The 18,069-nt window shown below is 38.9% G+C and overlaps 1 protein-coding gene across 5 annotated transcripts in view; it reads right to left on the reverse strand.

Moving 5' to 3' along the window:
• Positions 1–983: 983 nt before the first annotated feature.
• DCX (doublecortin) overlaps positions 984–18,069 on the reverse strand; it is a 125,330-nt gene continuing 108,244 nt past the window's right edge. For all 5 annotated transcript variants that reach the window (XM_050776769.1, XM_050776767.1, XM_050776768.1 and 2 more), the window contains exon 7: positions 984–8,949. In XM_050776769.1, coding sequence (XP_050632726.1) covers positions 8,893–8,949 — 57 coding nt within the window. In that variant the 3' untranslated portion in view covers positions 984–8,892. The remainder of the gene's footprint in view (positions 8,950–18,069) is intronic.

Here is an 18,069-nt window from a genome sequence, read left to right on the forward strand (position 1 = left end):
GCTGCAGAGTTGGCCCTCACATAATTGTGATGTTGCTCAAACTGTTTCTTAGAATCTCAGCCTCTTGTGTTTGTTTGTTTTTTTGTTTGTTTTGAGATGGAGTCTCGCTCTGTCACCCGGGCTGGTGTGCAGTGGCACCGACTCGGCTCACTGCAACCTCTGCCTCCCGGGTTCAAGTGATTCTCCTGCCTCAGCCTCCCAAGTAGCTGAGATTACAGGTGTGCGCCACCACACCCAGCTAATTTTTGTATTTTTAGTAGAGATGGGGTTTCACCATGATGGCCAGGCTGGTCTCAAACTCCTGACATCAGATGATCTGCTTGCCTTGGCCTCCCAAAGTGCTGGGATTACAGGTGTGAGCCACCGCACCCAGCCTCAGCCTCCTGTTTTTCACGTCCTTTTCTCCTTCCCTCTCCGTCAACCTCTTCCCAAACCCAGTGCTTTGTGTTCTTTATCCCATTAAAACCTGAACTGAGAAACAACAGTCATTTGTGTCTGAGGGTAAATATGATAGTTATGTGTTTCTTCTCGCAGAGAGTGTAGAACAGTGTGAAGAGTAGAGAGTGTAGAACAGTGTGAAGAAGAATAGCCACACTGTTAAAGAAATTGCAAGCAACAGGTAGAGGTATTTTGGAAGACATGGAGTCTTTCTTGGGCCTCTGAAAACTTGGTACTAGAAGTCACCACCTGATGACACAGGCTGACATTAGCCAAAGCATCTTATGCATAAAAGGAGGTCACTTTATTCCTGTTCAACTCTAGAGGGAGATCTGAGATCTTATTTTTTGTAAATGTGCTGTACCGATAATTATGGTGTTTCTACCATACATTAACTCTCAGCTTCCTCATGTATAAAATTAAGAGGTTGGACAAAATAATGTCTAAGTTTCCTGCCAGCTTGGACATTTTGCGGTTATATGATTATTGGTTCAATGTTTTTTGTTTTTGTTTTTGTTTTTTAAAAAAAGAATGTCAGTCAGAAATATTGAAATCAAATTTTATTTTTGGAAAATGACATTACACACATCTTGCAAATGTACACAGAAATGAGAATGCGATGAAGAACAGAGCTTGAGAGCCAAAATGATTGCAAGAGCAGCTCTTTGGCTGCCTGGTATTGAATGCTGCGAATCTTCAGCACTCACAGTTCACAGCACCTTACACACATGGCGAACTTCTCTAGACAACCTTGAAGTCCTCTGACCCAAGAAAGCCCTCACTGAATTGTGGAGGGGGTAGGGGAAGAGGGATGTTGCAGGCACAGGAGATGAAAAGGGTCTGCTCCAGCTGATTTATGGGGGCCTCACCAAACCTACCAGTCCAAGTGGGGTCAGCAAACCAAAAAGGAGAATGCCTCTTGAAATACTGCTTTTGAATCACAATCTCAGAGTAGATTAGGTATTGCCTGGGACACTGATAGTAATGCATTTGAACTCATGCCCTTGTTTTTTTTTTCTGGCTATAACTATTCTAAATAGGTGGCTATAATTCTTAAATATCTATTGTATTTCTCTCATTTTTTCTTTTTTTCAAATAATTATTGGTCATCCGTCAAGCAGAGTCTTCTGAGGTCTCTAAGTACCTCAAAACAGCTGCAGGGATAAGAGACATCACTACCTACTGTCTTTGGATTACGTGTGATTCTGAAAACTGTTCAATCCTGAAATGTAATCAAATGGCCAAATACAACCCTAATTTACCACTGATTTTTACGTAAAGTTGAGTCTTTGATCACAATGCCATTCCTTAAGAAATGATTAATAACTACTGAGAGATGGTTGAGAAATGCCTTTTCCCCACATTTTGATTTGTTTGTTGTTTGCTGACTTTACTTGGCTAGAATTATTAGGCCTCAAATCAGATATTTACAACTGTAAGACACCTGGGAGCAGGGAGAGGGCAAGGGGGGTGGGAAAAAGGACTACAAAGAAGAATATATTCTTTTCAGAGGTTAAAATGAGTTATTTAAGAAATGCGATGTACAATACCATGCATTTACTCTCCAAAGCTAGTCACTAGCAAGCTAACACCTCTAACACTACAACCACCAATTACAGCTGTTTTGCTACAGTTACTCAATTCTAACTACAGCTATAGGGCAGAAAGGGTGGGCTGTTTCCATTTTAAACTTTCTCCCTTTGAAAATGGCCATAAAAGCATTTTCTGTACAAGTTTAATGGCACAAAAAGGTGATCAAAAACATTTTAAAGAACTTACCACACATGGGAAATGCAAAATTCAATCAAAACATGCATTAGTTGTATACAAGTCATAAGGGATCATTGGCTTCAAGCTGCAATATATTACAGGACCATACATTGGAGACATTTTGGCATAACCTCTTACTTGTTCAAACCCCTTTCGGATAACTTATAAAGAAAAGTCATTGTGAATTTTGGCATTCCATATGGTATTGCAAAGCAGTGACATTTCCAAGGGCTTTGCACTCTGTTTAATAAATTAACACCTACAAGCTGGCTTCTTTAGGTCCACTAATTTCTCTTATATGGACTGTCTATTCAGTATCATGAACAGTTGGTGTCAAGAGTAAATGTTTAGGCGACTCTAGTAATAGAAGGAAAAAATACATTTCAATTAAGCGAATGTCTCTTTTTATAGTATAGATTTGTTAAATAATCTTTTCATTTAAATCAACTCCAATTGCCTACCAGTTTAGTTAAAAAAACTCAACAGCAAGCCCCAAACAAGATTATTTATAGAGAGTTTAATGTGTAATGGTAAAACTTTAAGCAATTACTCCCCCACCCCCATCTAGCTGAAACAAATGACAGGAGAAATTACCTGTGGTCCCTCATTATATTATATTGCAGCTTTAAAAATTATGGGCAAATCAAACAAAATCAATTATTAGTATTTAGCTGATATAAATCCATGGCTGGATTTTTCTCTTCAGCTGATTATGCCTCTGAGCACGCTTCACTGCTCCACAAAATGGCAGACAAAAAGGAAACACAAAATATTCTGTACAGTGCTTGGAAGGCAAAGACCTAAAGATACATGAGCTATAAGGAAACTGCTTGTAAAGATCTGTGGAGAGGGATTAAGAATGGAGAAGAAGAAAGGGCCAGGATCAGGTTGATTCCCACCAACATACTTCTGATTGGACTGGGGTAGGACCAGGGCTGATTAAATCCAGAAATAATTTATCAGCAGTCCCAAGGCAAAATCACAGGCTAAGAAGAGGCACATGTCCAGTGTCTCGATAGGGAGGAAGGAAAAAGTACAAATAAATATAATAAGGGGAGAGAGAGAATTGCACAGGACAAAGGATGGATGTTTATATTGTGGAAAGAGAGAATGATAACATAGAGTATAAACTGAGAATAGAGGAAACCAGACAGAGGAAGAAAAGTTAAAGAGACACACAAGAGGTAGAGTGGCAAAAAGCCATTGATTCCCTCAGGTTATTGACCTAGTAATGAGAAATGCTAATGCCTTCAAGTCTTTGCCTTACTTACAAGGTGACTTCTGTTGTGCCATCTGACCTCTCCCAACTAACCTGCCCTTCTGATCAGGAGCAGAAAGACGCCTTAATTCCCAACTGGAATTCTGTACTCCCCTAGTCTCAGGCAACCAAGGTAAGAAAAAATCACCTCTGATTCCAGAAGATGTTGAAGCCAATAAACCAAGTGATAAAAAATTAGTCTTGTTGGCTGGGCATGGTGGCTCATGCCTGTAATCCCAGCACTTTCGGAGGCCAAGGTGGGCAGATGATTTGAGGCCAGGAGTTCAAGACCAGTCTGGCCAACATGGTGAAACCCCATCTCTACTGAAAATTTTTTAAAAAGCCAGATTTGGTGGCATGTGCCTGTAATCCCAGCTACTCGGGAGACTGAGGCAGGAGAATTACTTCAACCTGGGAGGTGAAGGGTGAAGATTGCAGTGAGACAAGATTGTGCCACTGTACTCCAGCCTAGGTGACAGAGGGAGACTCTGTTAAAAAAAAAAAAAAAAGAAAGTTAGTCTTGTCAAATTATAGCCAATGTCACTCTAGCTAAGCCAAAGTGGGAGGTCTGCGTAGATCCTTAACAAAGGAACAAGGCAGAAAGCAACACTAAGAGGCTGGGTGTAAAGACCATACTAGACTTTTAGAGATGAAAACAAATTCTGGGGACCAGCCTTTAGGAGAAAGGGAGGGAAGGCACCTTTTCCTGAAGGGATAGATGGGGCAGCATTCTCATGCTCCACCCCAGATGAACTCCAAAACACTTATGGTTCCCTTAGGAGACCAATCTGGGACTTAAAGTCAAAGCCCTTGATTCACTGAAGGCAATACATGAGTAAGGCCTGGAAATGGATCCAAGTGGCCCTATGTGTCCAAGGACAGGTTCCAATCACCTTTTAAAAAACCAATGCCCTTTATTTCCATAGCAAACTGGACCACCATAAAATAAGTTGTTCAAACCACACTGTCCCAGTGATTCTATCTGGGGAAGTCTCTTGGCACAGATGTTTCTGAGGTGTGTTGATCTTTGGGAACATTCCCATGAGTGTCCTGGAGCTCATTTTGGGGATATAGGCATCCTGTTCTCCTGTCCTAGGGATATGGATTTTTAAAAAATAAAAGTCATTTAGAATCAAATGTGCAGGGTGATTGGGAGCATCTGTACCCAGAGTATTGAAGGGATTAGGAACACAGACAAAATTTTGTTTGAGGTAAGCACCGATCACTGGTCTAGGACTTGGACTAGACGATTCAAAGAAGAATCTCAGGGTTCCTTGCCTTCTTCAAATAGCTACACATCCACTTTCAGGTTCCTTGGTTACTTGTGACTGGGGAGGAGGAGGAGGAAGGAAAGAGAAGTACCTGAGGAGTGGGATAAGCCCAGAAGGAGGACTCTAAAACTGCACTAATAAATACCCCCTTAATCCCCAGGAAGAGCCTTGCAGCAAGGAAAACCACATGTTTTTTACCCTTTTGCCCTGGTTTCTGCTGTGGAAGGCCACAGTAGCAGTGTACACAAGAAGATGGGAAGAGTGTATAGAGTACACAGCTTGCTATTTTGGTGCAAACACAGGAGCCAATATTTAACATCAACCAGGGTACATTTTTGTCACAAAGCCCCTTGCTTATACTTGGAAACTGTCCTCATCAGAGCAGGATGGCTTTGGGAACATTGTGGATGAGGGCAACCACAGCAAGACCAGGTTATTTTCTCTAGCTCATCTCACTCCCATATTCTAAAAGAAATCATTGCCAGTGAATGGTAGCCACACTAGTTTTTTAAAATGTTGAAAAGCCATCTCAGAAAGTTAGGATGAACAAAGCTATTGTTCCACTCTTTCTTTCTCTACTCTGGAAACAAGAAACATTTCCCTCAGCCTGGAAAGACCAACCATTATGAGATGACACAAGGTGAACTGACAGTGAAAATCAGTCTTCCTCCATTCCATTTGGGCAAGGCAAGCATTCAGGGGGGCCTATTCAGAGGGCTCCTCAAGATGGAGCAGTGATCTCCTGAATCAGATGGACAAGGCCAGGGACCCCATTGCTCCTATTGGCCCTCAATGCCTCACTCTCTTCGAGGACATCTGCAACCCATGTGGATGGGAACCATGTGAATGCAGGGAAAAGGGGTTGTATTAGGTTGCTGGGTGGATTTCCCACCAACATCAGGGCAGCAGCATGTGGCTCCAAGATGCAACATGACCCTGGGAAATAACTCTCGGGGGCCTAGTGGAAGGCAATACTGCTTAGGGGGAAAAGGCCCTAGAATAAGAGCCAGGAGGTGTGGGTTCTAATCCCAATCTTGCCCCAGCCAGCTGTGTGACCTTGGGGAAATTACTTTACCTCTGTGTCTCAGTTTCCTGGCCTGAAGAATGAGAAATTTGGAGTAGAGGAGTAGATGATGTGATCTTAAGGTTCCTTCCAGCTAGAAAACACTATGATTCAATCTAGGCTAATACTAAAGTCCATAAGGACACAAAGCAGTCATGCTAATGGCTATCCTTTCCAAAACAGTGAAGAGAAAAGGAACTTTTCTCTCAAATTACCCCTAGTTAACACTACTTATGAAGTTAGTTGTTCAGCCCAGCCCCAATATATACATTTTCCCCTTCTTTGTCCCTATTTCTATTTCTGTAGGGAAGAAAAATCAGGAGGTAGGAACAAGCAAGAGATGGATTTTGTGTGTGTGTGTGTGTGTGCGCGTGTGTGTGTGTATAAAAGGGAGGGAGAAGTATAGGGAGTGGTGGCAAATGCTTGCTGACTTGATTTTGCTGACTGTGCAGAAATTAACACACTAGAACTTGAGTGGTAAAATTGGATTGGGTAAAATCGGGAGTGAATGACAGGGGTGGAGGAGCTCAGTTACAGACACACAAAAAAATTTGCCTTGAAAGTGGGCCAGTTTAAAATGCAATTAATTATTGGAGACGAATTTTGGACTATGCCAAGCCCCATCCCTTGCCCCCTCCAAAATGGCCATAAAGAAACATTTCCTTATACTCAATTAAAAGTAAGATGGAAAATGTACTACTGTTATTGAAGATTGTTGGTTCCAAGGTTATCCTAAAGAAAATGTGTCTATTTAGTATTTTCTAGTAGTACATATACCGCAATCAAAGAAATGCTCAGAGAGCTAGTGTGAGGCCCAAGCATAAGGAAATCTGGATTCTTCCTCTGGTCCTGCTCTTTACCAGCCTCCATTTCCTCATCTTAAAATAAAGGTGTTGGACTAAATGAGACCTAAAGTGAGACTATGGGTGGAGTCACTGGGGGGCTTTGGCCTGAAGTTTAAAATCAGGCCTCCCACCATTCTTTATGCCCACACCCCCTAATCCAAGTATCACTTTTTCCCAATTAACTACAAAATGTTCTGGGAGGCACTAAGAAAACCCTGAGCTTCTAGAAAGAAATAGGGACTGAGTAAAGTGAATTTATTAATGGTTTTGAATGGGTCTACAAATAAAGGAGAGGGGCAAAAAGAGATCCTCATCATTTGGGGTTCTTCAATGACCAATTTCACCAGAAACCAGTAGTACCATCATCTCACTTCTCCTGAACCAAAAATGTTTCTGGTAGCTACAGACATCTGAAACTTGTCTAGGAGCATCTAAGCTACCCCTACCACCACTAGGTTCCCCCTACACAGTGCACATCAGCAGTGCCACCAAGTTGCCACCAATCCATTACAGGGATGTCCTGTAGTATTTCCTAATTTTGAAGCAACTGCAGATGCACACATATACACACATGTACCACCCCCTCCCACCACCACCACACACACACACAGCAAGCTCATTCCACTTAGAGTGGAGGAACAACTGCAAACCATTCAGTAGCCAAACAGCAGCTTGGCTTTGAATGCTGTGCCTTTCAAAATATCTGCACAATTACAAAGAAATAAGGAAATCTTCATATCTGCTAAAAGCAAACACAGAATTGGCATGCATGACCTTCACTTAAATTTAGTTGTCTTTGCCATTATGGGCTACAATTACAGAAAAAAAAAAGCAGTATTATAAACCTGTATCTCAAAAGACTGAAAACTGTTTCAAATGATCAGTCCTTAGTAAAGAGAAATCCTTTCTAATGTTAAAGACAAGTGAAAGATTTCTGTGTCTTCAGTATGAAATATTAGGATTATAGATAAAAAGAGTTGCTTAAAATATGCTGTAACATTTCATTTAAAATATAATTAGAATGTCTGGTCCACATTGAAATTATTAATGCAAGCATAACTGCTAAAAAGCTATCAAAAAACTGATTCTATTGAATTGGCCTCTGCTATTCATTTTGTTTTCTCCTGGAGGTTACTGTTTGGCAGTGACAGCATAATTTCTAAACTACATTATTCTTCTGCTTTTTTTTGGTAAATTTTCTTCATGTGTTTTTTAGACAAAAGAAAAATCACCAGTTTATAAAAAAGGAGCCTGAAGAGTTTGCTCCTGAAATACAGACATGAGTTTTTATAAAAAGGATATTGATTTCTTGCTATAAAAAGAGACTGAAAGGTGTCAGACCTGAAAACAAATTCTCACAGTGTTTTCAGTGTTGGCTGTTAACAAGGCATTCAATAGAACAGAGATAGATGGATACCATACAGTTCATGTAATCATGTGGTATGTTAGACAGCCTCCTAGAGGAATCAGGTATATGAAGTCCCTTACTCCAAACTCTTATCAATTGCTTATTGATTCCAAATTGCCTCAGTGGAGAGATTGACCAGGAATTCACTGTGCTTTATAAACTCTTCCAAAATGTCTGCAGTATTTTCCAATTCTGCCTATTCTCTTAGCTAACCCAGCACCAGGATCCTAAGCATCTGGTGTCACAATTATAAGTTGCTGGTTATTTCTCCCCATTGACAGCCAGAATTGGTGCTGGACAACAAACCCGGGCCTCAATCAGGAGTGAAGAGTGAGGCTGGGGAGCTGCCTTGCTGTCCTTCCAGGGTCATTCACCATTCTCGAGATCCAGAGAAAAGGGGCACTTGTGTTTTGACAAAGTCATTCTTGGATCTGCCAATGAGTTTTTTCCCCCACACAAACATTTTAAGTGCTGTGTATGTAAACAGCCCTCTACAGAAGGAAGACTGTATGGGCAAAATGAGACAGGGCAAAAATAACGCAGGCACCTAAGCTTTCCATTGAAAGGCCATGGACTAGCACATTTTGTATCCCTGGAAGGTTGCCCCAAAAGATGGTTATCAATCTATCTCTCATAATTGGTAACTGTGGATCAGTGGCCCAGAGGAGAAATCACAGGAAAATAAACCGAACATATTAGAGTGTTTTTTTCAAAATAACAACAACAACAAAATAAAAACTTGAAAGCACCAATAGCCCTGTTGGACACTTGAGCAGAAGTACCCTACTACAATGATAGGTTTGGAGTTGTACTCTGGACTCTGAGCACTCTCCCTTCCTTTACATGGAATCGCCAAGCGAGTCCGAGTCATCCAAGGACAGAGGCAGGTACAGGTCCTATAAGAAGAGAAGAGACAAAGTTAATTCTCTTTTTCTTGATATCTTGAGCTCTGGAATGGCTGTTTTGTTTTTATTAATACTTTCTTTAATTTTTACAACGTAATAGTTATAGATTCATAGGAAGTTGAAAAAATGTACAGGGAGGTACCCTTGTACCAGTGAACCCTTCAATCAATTTTCCCTAATGGTACCATCTTGCAGTTTAACATGCAATCATTTGTGTGTGGGGTGTGTATGTGTGTGTGTATAGAGTACTATGCAATTTTATCATGTGTGTATATTTGTGTGACCATCGCCACAGTCAAGATACAGAACTGTACCTTCAACACAAGGCTCCCTTGTGCTACCCCATTAGAGCTCCATCCAATCTTCCCCTCTTCCCTGAGCCCTGGCAACAAATAATCTGTTTCCTGTCTCTGTAATTTTGGAATTTCAAGAATATTATATGAATGAAACCATACAGTATATAACCATTTGTGATTGGCCATTTACATTCAGTATAATTCCTCAGAGACTTGTGTAAGCCATTATATGTATCAATAATTTGCTCCTTTATATTGCTGAGTAGTATTCTATGGTGTAGATGTACCAGAGTTTGTTTAGCCATTCACCTGTTGAAGCACACGTTGAATGATTCAAGTTTTGGGCTATTGCAAATAAAGCTGCTGTAAACATTCCTGTACTGTACATGTTTTTGTGTGATCATACATTTTCATTTCTCTGGGACAGACACCCAGGACTAAAATTGCTGAGTCATATGGTAATTCCATTTTCAGTTTTGTAAGGAATGCCATATTGCTTTCCAGTGTGGCTATACCATTTACAGTCTCACCTCCTGCCAGCAAAGTATTACTAGTTCAGTTTCTCCACATTATGTCCAGTATTTGATGTTTTTACCATTTTTCATTTTAGCCATTCTTGTGGATTTGCAGTGACATCTCATTGTGGTTATAATTTGCATTACCCTGATGGCTAATAATGTTTAACATCCTTTCATGTGCTTAGTTTTCATCTATATTTCTTCCTCAATTAAATGTTTCTTCATGATTTTATTCATTTCTGAATTAGATTTTTTCTTACTGCTAAGTTTTAACAGTTATTTTATATTCTCCAAGTAAGCCTTTAATTAGATATTGGGTTGCAAATATTTTCTCCCAGTCTATATCTTGTCTTTTTACACCTTCACACCTTTTGCATGGTCTTTGGCAGAGCAAACATTTTTAATTTTTGAAGTCAAATTTACCCAATTTATCAGTTTTTATTTTATGGATTTTACTTTTGTTGTCAAGTCTAAGAATTCTTTGCTTATAATCCATTTTTAATTTTTGCATATGATATGAGGTTTAGGTCAAGAAACTTTTTTTTTCTTTTTTTTTTCCTTTTTGACAGAGTCACTCTCTGTCACCCAGGCTGGAGTGCAGTGGTGTGATCTCCACTCACTGCAACCTCTGCCTCCTGGGCTCAAGCGATTCTCCTACCTCAGCCTCCCGAGTAGCCGGGATTACAGGCGCCCACCACTATGCCCGGTTAATTTGTGTATTTTTAGTATTTTCACCATGTTGGCCAGGCTGGTTTCGAACTCTTGACCTCAAGTGATCCTCCACTTTGGCCTCCAAAAATGCTGGGATTACAGACATGATCCACTGCACCTGGCCATCACACTTTTTTTTGCCTATGAATATTCAACTGCTCCAGCAGCATTATTGAAGAGACTGTCTTTCCTCCATTGATTGACATTTGCACCCCTGTCGAAATCAGTTGTGAATATATATGTAGTTTCATTTCAATCTTCCAGAGAACTTTCAGGCCCTGAATAAATGATAGCTGGGAAAATGTACCACATTTACCTACTTCCAACTTATTTTCTGTTGCTTCCAGGAGTTGGGATTCCTGGCTGCAATACTGCCCCAAGCCTTATGTCTGTCTTGAGGAGATGGAGGGCCGGAGATGACATGGCACTGACTTTTTCCCATTCTCCAAGGGCTTTATTTGACAATCCTTGTGATTCCTTTTGGACTCCATCCATGGTCTAAATCACTGGTTTTTTACTCTCTCTCTCTCTCTCTCTCTCTCTCTTCTTTCCTCCCTCTCTCTCCCTTTAAATCCTCTATTCAAATGAAATCTTGCTTGGAAGCCCAATACATGGAACAGGTAAAAGTGTAGTTGTTCTAGTTGTACCAGAGGTGTGGGAGGCAAAATCTCACCCAGTTCTGTCTTTCTCACCTTCCCCAAATGGAACACAATTTGAAAACCACATTTTTTCATACATGTTGTCGATAAGATACCAAAGAAAACTGGAAAATATAGAATCAATTCTGTGGCACCCCCACCCCCACCGCCTTGCCACTGCTTTTGTATCATAAGGACAAGAACTTCAGTAGAGGATTGTTCAAGAAAATTGGAGAACACAGCTTCTCCTTGAGGTAGAGAAAAGAGTGGAAATGAGGAAGAGAGACAAGAGTGGGGAGGAGAAGGACTTATTTATGTAACATTGAGAAATTATCTAACATTGAAAATGCTTTTTGCTGAGAAAGAAGTGACAGGAAAACTTGTAGGCACCTTATAATGGAAAGAGGATTAAAGCATATTCAGAAACCCAAGGTTGAACCCTGGCCAATTAATGCTACAACATTGAACAAATTTTTGAATATTGGTTTCTTTATCAGTGAACAATCTGTAAGGTTTCTTCCAGCTCTGAGACTATAATTTGGGAGTCCTAAAGGAATATTGAATGATTAAGAAACACAACAAAGGCAACTACAGCAAATAGGCTCGGTTCTCAGTTCTCGTCAACGTACCATCCCTTCACTGTAAGCCAGGGGTTGGCAAAATTTTCTGTAAAAGATTAGATAGTAACTATTTTAGGTTTTCTTTTCAGGTCACATATGGTCTCTGTCACACATTCCTCATTGTTTGTTTGGAGTTTGCTCTTTTACAACCCCTTAAATACGTTAAAAAAAAAAAAATTTAGGCCGGGCGCGGTGGCTCAAGCCTGTAATCCCAGCACTTTGGGAGGCCGAGACGGGCGGATCACGAGGTCAGGAGATCGACACCATCCTGGCTAACATGGTGAAACGCCGTCTCTACTAAAACATACAAAAAACTAGCCGGGCGAGGTGGCGGGCGCCTGTAGTCCCAGCTACGCGGGAGGCTGAGCCAGGAGAATGTCGTGAACCTGGGAGGCGGAGCTTGCAGTGAGCTGAGATCCGGCCACTGCACTCTAGCCTGGGTGACAAAGCAAGACTCTGTCTCAAAAAAAAAAAAAAAAAAAAATTTAGATGGGGTGGGTCATCCATGCAAATATAACCAAGACACAGGCAGGATTTGGCATCCCTGTTCTAAACTACCAAACAGAAGTTTCTTAGAAAACTGATAAACAGGTAGGATGTACAATGTCAAGAAAATACTAGAAATGCAACGAATACATGTAAAATGGAATTGAGGCAAAGTGGCATACAATGGAGTTGTATCTCTGAAGGGATTAATTCTGAAGTACTGGAATAAAGTGAACATAGTCAAAAGTATTTTTGAGTTCTGGACTTCCAGAGAGGTGGCATAAGCCCTTCTGAAAATCTGTTCCTCAACAAATGCAGTAACACTGGCAAAACTGTCAAAATTAACTTTTTCAGGGCTCTAAAAATCAATCAAAAGCTTGCAACAGTCCAAACAGTATTGAAAAAACACTGATGAATCTTGTAAAAATACTAAGATGTTTGGTGTTTCAACTTGCCCTATTTCCATTTTCCCTCTCCCCAGCTCCATGGTAGCCTTGAAAACCAACAGTCACAACTACTGTACCCGTGAAAAACAGCAATCTAGTAGTTACTAGAGGATGCAGTTGGGGGTTTGGAGCTCCCCATATAACTCATTCCCAGAGAATTGTCACTCCTTGACCTGTGGGTTAGCTCCCTGGAAACTCCCATTTGCCAGGTTCTTCTTTTTTTAACCTGACTCAGAGCACACTTGCTGTGAACAGCCTTTTCAGGGGGCATTGATCAGTTGCAATTGTTTAAAAATCGCAGCCGTAGGAGGAAGAGGGCAAAAGTTGGGGCAAATCAAGCTGCTGAAAACCTTGAAAGGAAAAAGTCATAGAATTATGTGCCTATAAGGATCTTTGAAAAGCTCAGACATATTCCTGGGAATCTAGAAGTCCAGGCACAAGTTCAGGACTGGGTATATTCTTAGAAAAGAAGTGAGATGGCCCTAATCTTTCCCCACTGGCTGACCCTGAGGCCCTGTGCAAGCAGCAAGAGAATGCTAAGATGGAGTTGTAAACTGCCTGGCAGAGCGTTGAAATCATGTCCCAACACAGGAACAGAGTCCCTCGGCAAAGGCTGGGAGTCTTACTGGATCAAGGCATTTAAGGTAAGCAAACAAAACTATCCTATTCATTCAAAATTATCATCACAAATAAAGGAGAAATTAAAACATTCCCAAATAGACACACAAAATTCATTGCTAGCAGACCTGTCCTGCAAAAGAATATTAAAGAGAATCATCCACAGAGAAATTAAAGTATATGAGAAAGTAATTCAAATCCACATAATTAAAAAAATAGTAAATGTATAAGTAAACACAAAAGACTGTACAAATTTATTTTTGTAACTCTTTTCTTATTTTACTGTGTATATTTGAAGTTTGCAACATAATGTTATGGGTTACATATAGATAGTATAGTGGTTACTATAGTGAAATAATTACTTTTTTGCTGACAAGAGCAGCTAAAATCTACTCACCCAATAATACAATTTTATTACCTATAGTCCTCATATTTTACATTAAGATATCTAGATGTGTTCATCCTATATATCTGTTACTTTGTATCCTTTAACCTATATCACCTCATTTCTTCCCTTTCTATCCCGGGCTTCTGGTAACCTCTGTTTTATTCTCCATCTCTGTATATTTGACCCTTTTTTTTTTTAGATCCCACATATATGTGAGATTATACCATATTTTTCTTTCTGTGTCTGGCTTATTTCAAAAGACAACTATAAGAACTAGTAATTACAAGACTGTGTTGATGGACTTATCATGTATAAAGATGTAATTTGTATGTCAGTAAGAGAAAAAAGGAGTGGGAAAGAAACGGAGCTATGCTATGGCAAAATTTTTATATATAATTTAAATCAAGTTTGTATTAATCTTAAGTAGAGTGTATTAAAATGTAAATTGTAATCCTCAGGGCAATCACTAAAAAATATTATTCAAAATGAAATTAGTAAAAATACAACAAGGGAATTAAAATGGTGCACTAAGAAATATATTTAACACATAAAAGGCAAGTATCAAGTAATGAACAAAAAATGATATAACATATATAGAAAATTGCAAAATGTTAGATGTAATTCCCGCTTTACCATAATTACGTTAAACATAAGTAGATAAAGCAATCCAATTAAAGGCAGAGACTGGCAAAATAGATTTTTAGAAAACATGATCCAACTCAATGCTATCTAAAAGAGAAACAATTTAGATTCAAACACACAAATATGTTGAAAGTAAAGTGATGGAAAAAGATTTGCCATGCAATCAGTAACTAAAGAGAGCTAGAATTGCTGTATTGATGTCAGAAAAAAAATAGACTTTAAGACAAATTTATTACTAGAGACAAAAACATTTTATAATGATAAAAAGAGTCAATATATCCAGAAAACATAAATATAAATATTTATGCATCTTAACAGAGTACCAAAATACACGAAGCAAAAACTGACGGAATTGAAAGGAGAAACAAACAATTCAACTATATTAGGTGAAGACTTAAATATCCCACTTTCAATAGTGGATAGGACAACTAGACAGAAGACCAACGAGTAATTAGAGGACTTGAATAATACTATAAACAAATACACATTTATGGAATATTCAATCCAATGAGAGCAGAATACATATTCTTTTCAAGCTCCCATGGAACATTCTCCAGGATAGATCATATGCTAGGCCATAAAACAATTCTCAATAAATTTAAAAGGATTTAAATGATACAAATTATATTCTTTGGCCCGAGTAGAATTAAATTAGAAACAATAATGGAAAGATATTCAGGAAATTCATATATATGTTGAAATTAAATAACACACAGATGACTAACCAGTGAGTCAAAAAAGAAATCACAAGAAAAATTAGAAAATACCTTGAGATAAAGGAAAATGAAATCACAATATACCAAAACTTATAGGATGCAGCTAAAGCAGTTTTCAGGGGGAAATTTATATGAACTATATCAAATATGCTAGCCCATAGAAACAGAATTGATTAGTGGTTGGTTGCCAGGGGTTGGATGAAAGGGGAAGGGGCTGCGATTGCTAACGGGTAAGGGGTTTATTTTGAGGGTGATGAATATGTTCTAAAAGTAGATAGTGGTATACTAAATTACCTTAAAAACCACCAGACTGTACCCTTTAAAGGAGTGACTTGTATACTATGGGAATTATATCTCAATAAGCTGTTATTGTTTTAAAGTACCTTTTAAAATCCTTTATATTGACAATTAAGTACTATTTATGTGATTTCTGAGTATGCACCCATATACAGCAATATGCATGTGTGTATATATATAATGTATATAATATCACTACACACCTATATATACACATGTATACATGTATATATATTTATTATATATAATAAAATATATTAAATAACACATATATTATAATATTGTATATAGTGTAATAAATATAAAATATTTATTATATATATTATAAATATAATAATTTATTATATATATTATAAATATATATACATGTGTATATATAGGTATGTAGTGATATTCAGGATGTAATGATGTATACAAATGTAAGAGAAGGTTTTATAGTTGTTCGCTCTATTACTGTGTTATGACTATTGATGAATTCCATTAAGTTAAACTTGCATATGATGAAACAACACTGTAATATAAAAAGCACAGGATTAAGAGTCTGGAGACTCAGATTCTAGGCCTACCTTTGCCATTTAACTTCCCTTTTCAGGGTCCTTGCTTCTAGATCTTAAAATTGAGGAAGATCTTTAAGGTTCCTTCTAGTTCCAAAATTCTATAAACTGCAATCATTCTATTTTTTTCTGTAGTTACCCCAAAGCAAGAGAAATGGTACACACATTGCCAAGTTAGTGAACTCCCTGGGTATTTTTCAGGTAGTACAAAAGTACCTTTTAATAATATGGAGGCCACCTTGAGTCCCGGCACACTGAACCACCGGGCTTTAGCATTATTCATGCAACAGATACTTCAGTGGAGTTGCTTGGTTGATGGAAAAAATTATCTGAGAAGATTGTTCCAGAACTTTATCTCAGAGGAAGCGGGGATAAGGCCCGAGGGTAGAATCCTGAAGAGATTTCACTTGTAGCTGCTGTGAGACTCCAAATTAATGGCATGAGATGCAGGCGATGGAGAGAATTCATAGAACTAGGCCTAATTATGAACTTCTGAACACTGTATCTCCATTAAATCATTTCATATTCAAAATGTATTTTCTTGTATGGGTAGAACAGTGTTCAGGAAAAGGAATTATCTCAACATTCTGTTGTTGTTGATTGATATGTAGAAATACAGAAACACACATATTGCTTAGCAATACAAATAATTTGCACCTGAAATTCATTTGCTTAGTCCCTTGGAGCCCTACAGAACAAAATGTTTGTAACAAATACAGCTGTGCTGGCGATACTATTGTGTTAGAGAAAACAAAAAGTTGGTCTCTGGTCCAAGGAGCTTATAGTCCAAAGGAAGTCAGGGAGGAGTTTTGAGAAACCTGGCTTCTAGTTTGGTTTTTCTATTTCCCAAACGTGCCCTGCAATTTTATGATGGTGTGATTTTGTTTCTTACTGATTTTTTTAAAGCTGGCATGCCTGTTCTCTTCACCAGCCACTTAAATGTTACCTCTGTGAAAAGCTTTCCCCATCTCCCACTCTCTCCCAGTAGGATGTCTTTCCCACCTTCCTTTGTGCTCATGCAGTCCTTTCGTTAGCTCTTGATCATACTACCCAAAGTTGCATTCTGTGATTTAAGGGTCAGGACCCTACTTTATTCATCAAAGGGCCTCTCCAAGCACATACAAGAGGACAAAAGAAGTCTGGAAGCAGAGGAAAGTGCATATTTAAATAACGTTATTTATATTTTCAAATACTATGTTGAATATACTTCCCTCTAGTCTCTAGACAACTGCATACAAAATGCCTCTAAATTTCAAGCCATTGGTGCAATCACTGATCTGAAATTTTAAAAATTAAATAAATGAAAGAGTTTCCTTATCCTTCTAGTTTTTTTTTGAAAATCTTTACTACATATTTCTCCAAAGGGATCCTTAATAAATTTTTGTTGAATCATACTGGGACTGTCTTTCCTCTGCACCTCTTTTTTTCTCATCCGTAAAAGGGAAATGCTATCTGCCCTGTCTCTTTCACAGGGATATCATAAGAGTAAATGAGAAAATGGCTGTGCAATAGAAAAAAAAGCAGTATGAAAATGCAAAATGTTGTTCTCATTAACTATCCAAGGATTTACTTCGTGTCCACATTGTAACACTTGAGTATGCGGACTTTGGCTAACCCCATTGCAGCTGCATTAAAGAAGATTCTCCATGAACTGCTTAAGAGAAGAAGCCAAGAAGCTGATTACAGCTTAGGGCCCCGCCACAGCCATCAAAAGTTACCAAAGGGATGCTGGGACTTCAAGTTTTTTCCAATTGTGCAGGAGGAAACTCATGGCCTCAGCCATCTGCTTCCTGTCTGCATCATGACTCACACCTTTCAGGTCCACTTGGACAGAAGTTTAGATGAGATCTGCTCAGACCTGCTGCCCAGAGACTTGATGGTACTAAGGTTCAGGTAGCTGTGTGAAAGGAGGAGCATGAATCTAGGACCTGAGATCCAGGGGGACTGAGACAGGATCACAAGCTTTTTATCTTATTCAGAAAAACCAGTTCAATCTTCATTACTGGTGGTGTAAGCATGACACTATTGCTTCTTGATAGGATGCACTGAGAGAATACAACATCACTCCTATGATATTCCTGCCCCAAATTCAGAATCTGAATCTAATCACAAGGAAACATCAGACAAGCCCAAATTGAAAGGCATTCTACCAAATAACTGGCCTGTACCCTTTATTTCTAC

Source organism: Macaca thibetana, chromosome X (genome assembly GCF_024542745.1).
Source record: "Macaca thibetana thibetana isolate TM-01 chromosome X, ASM2454274v1, whole genome shotgun sequence".
NCBI lineage: Eukaryota > Metazoa > Chordata > Mammalia > Primates > Cercopithecidae > Macaca > Macaca thibetana.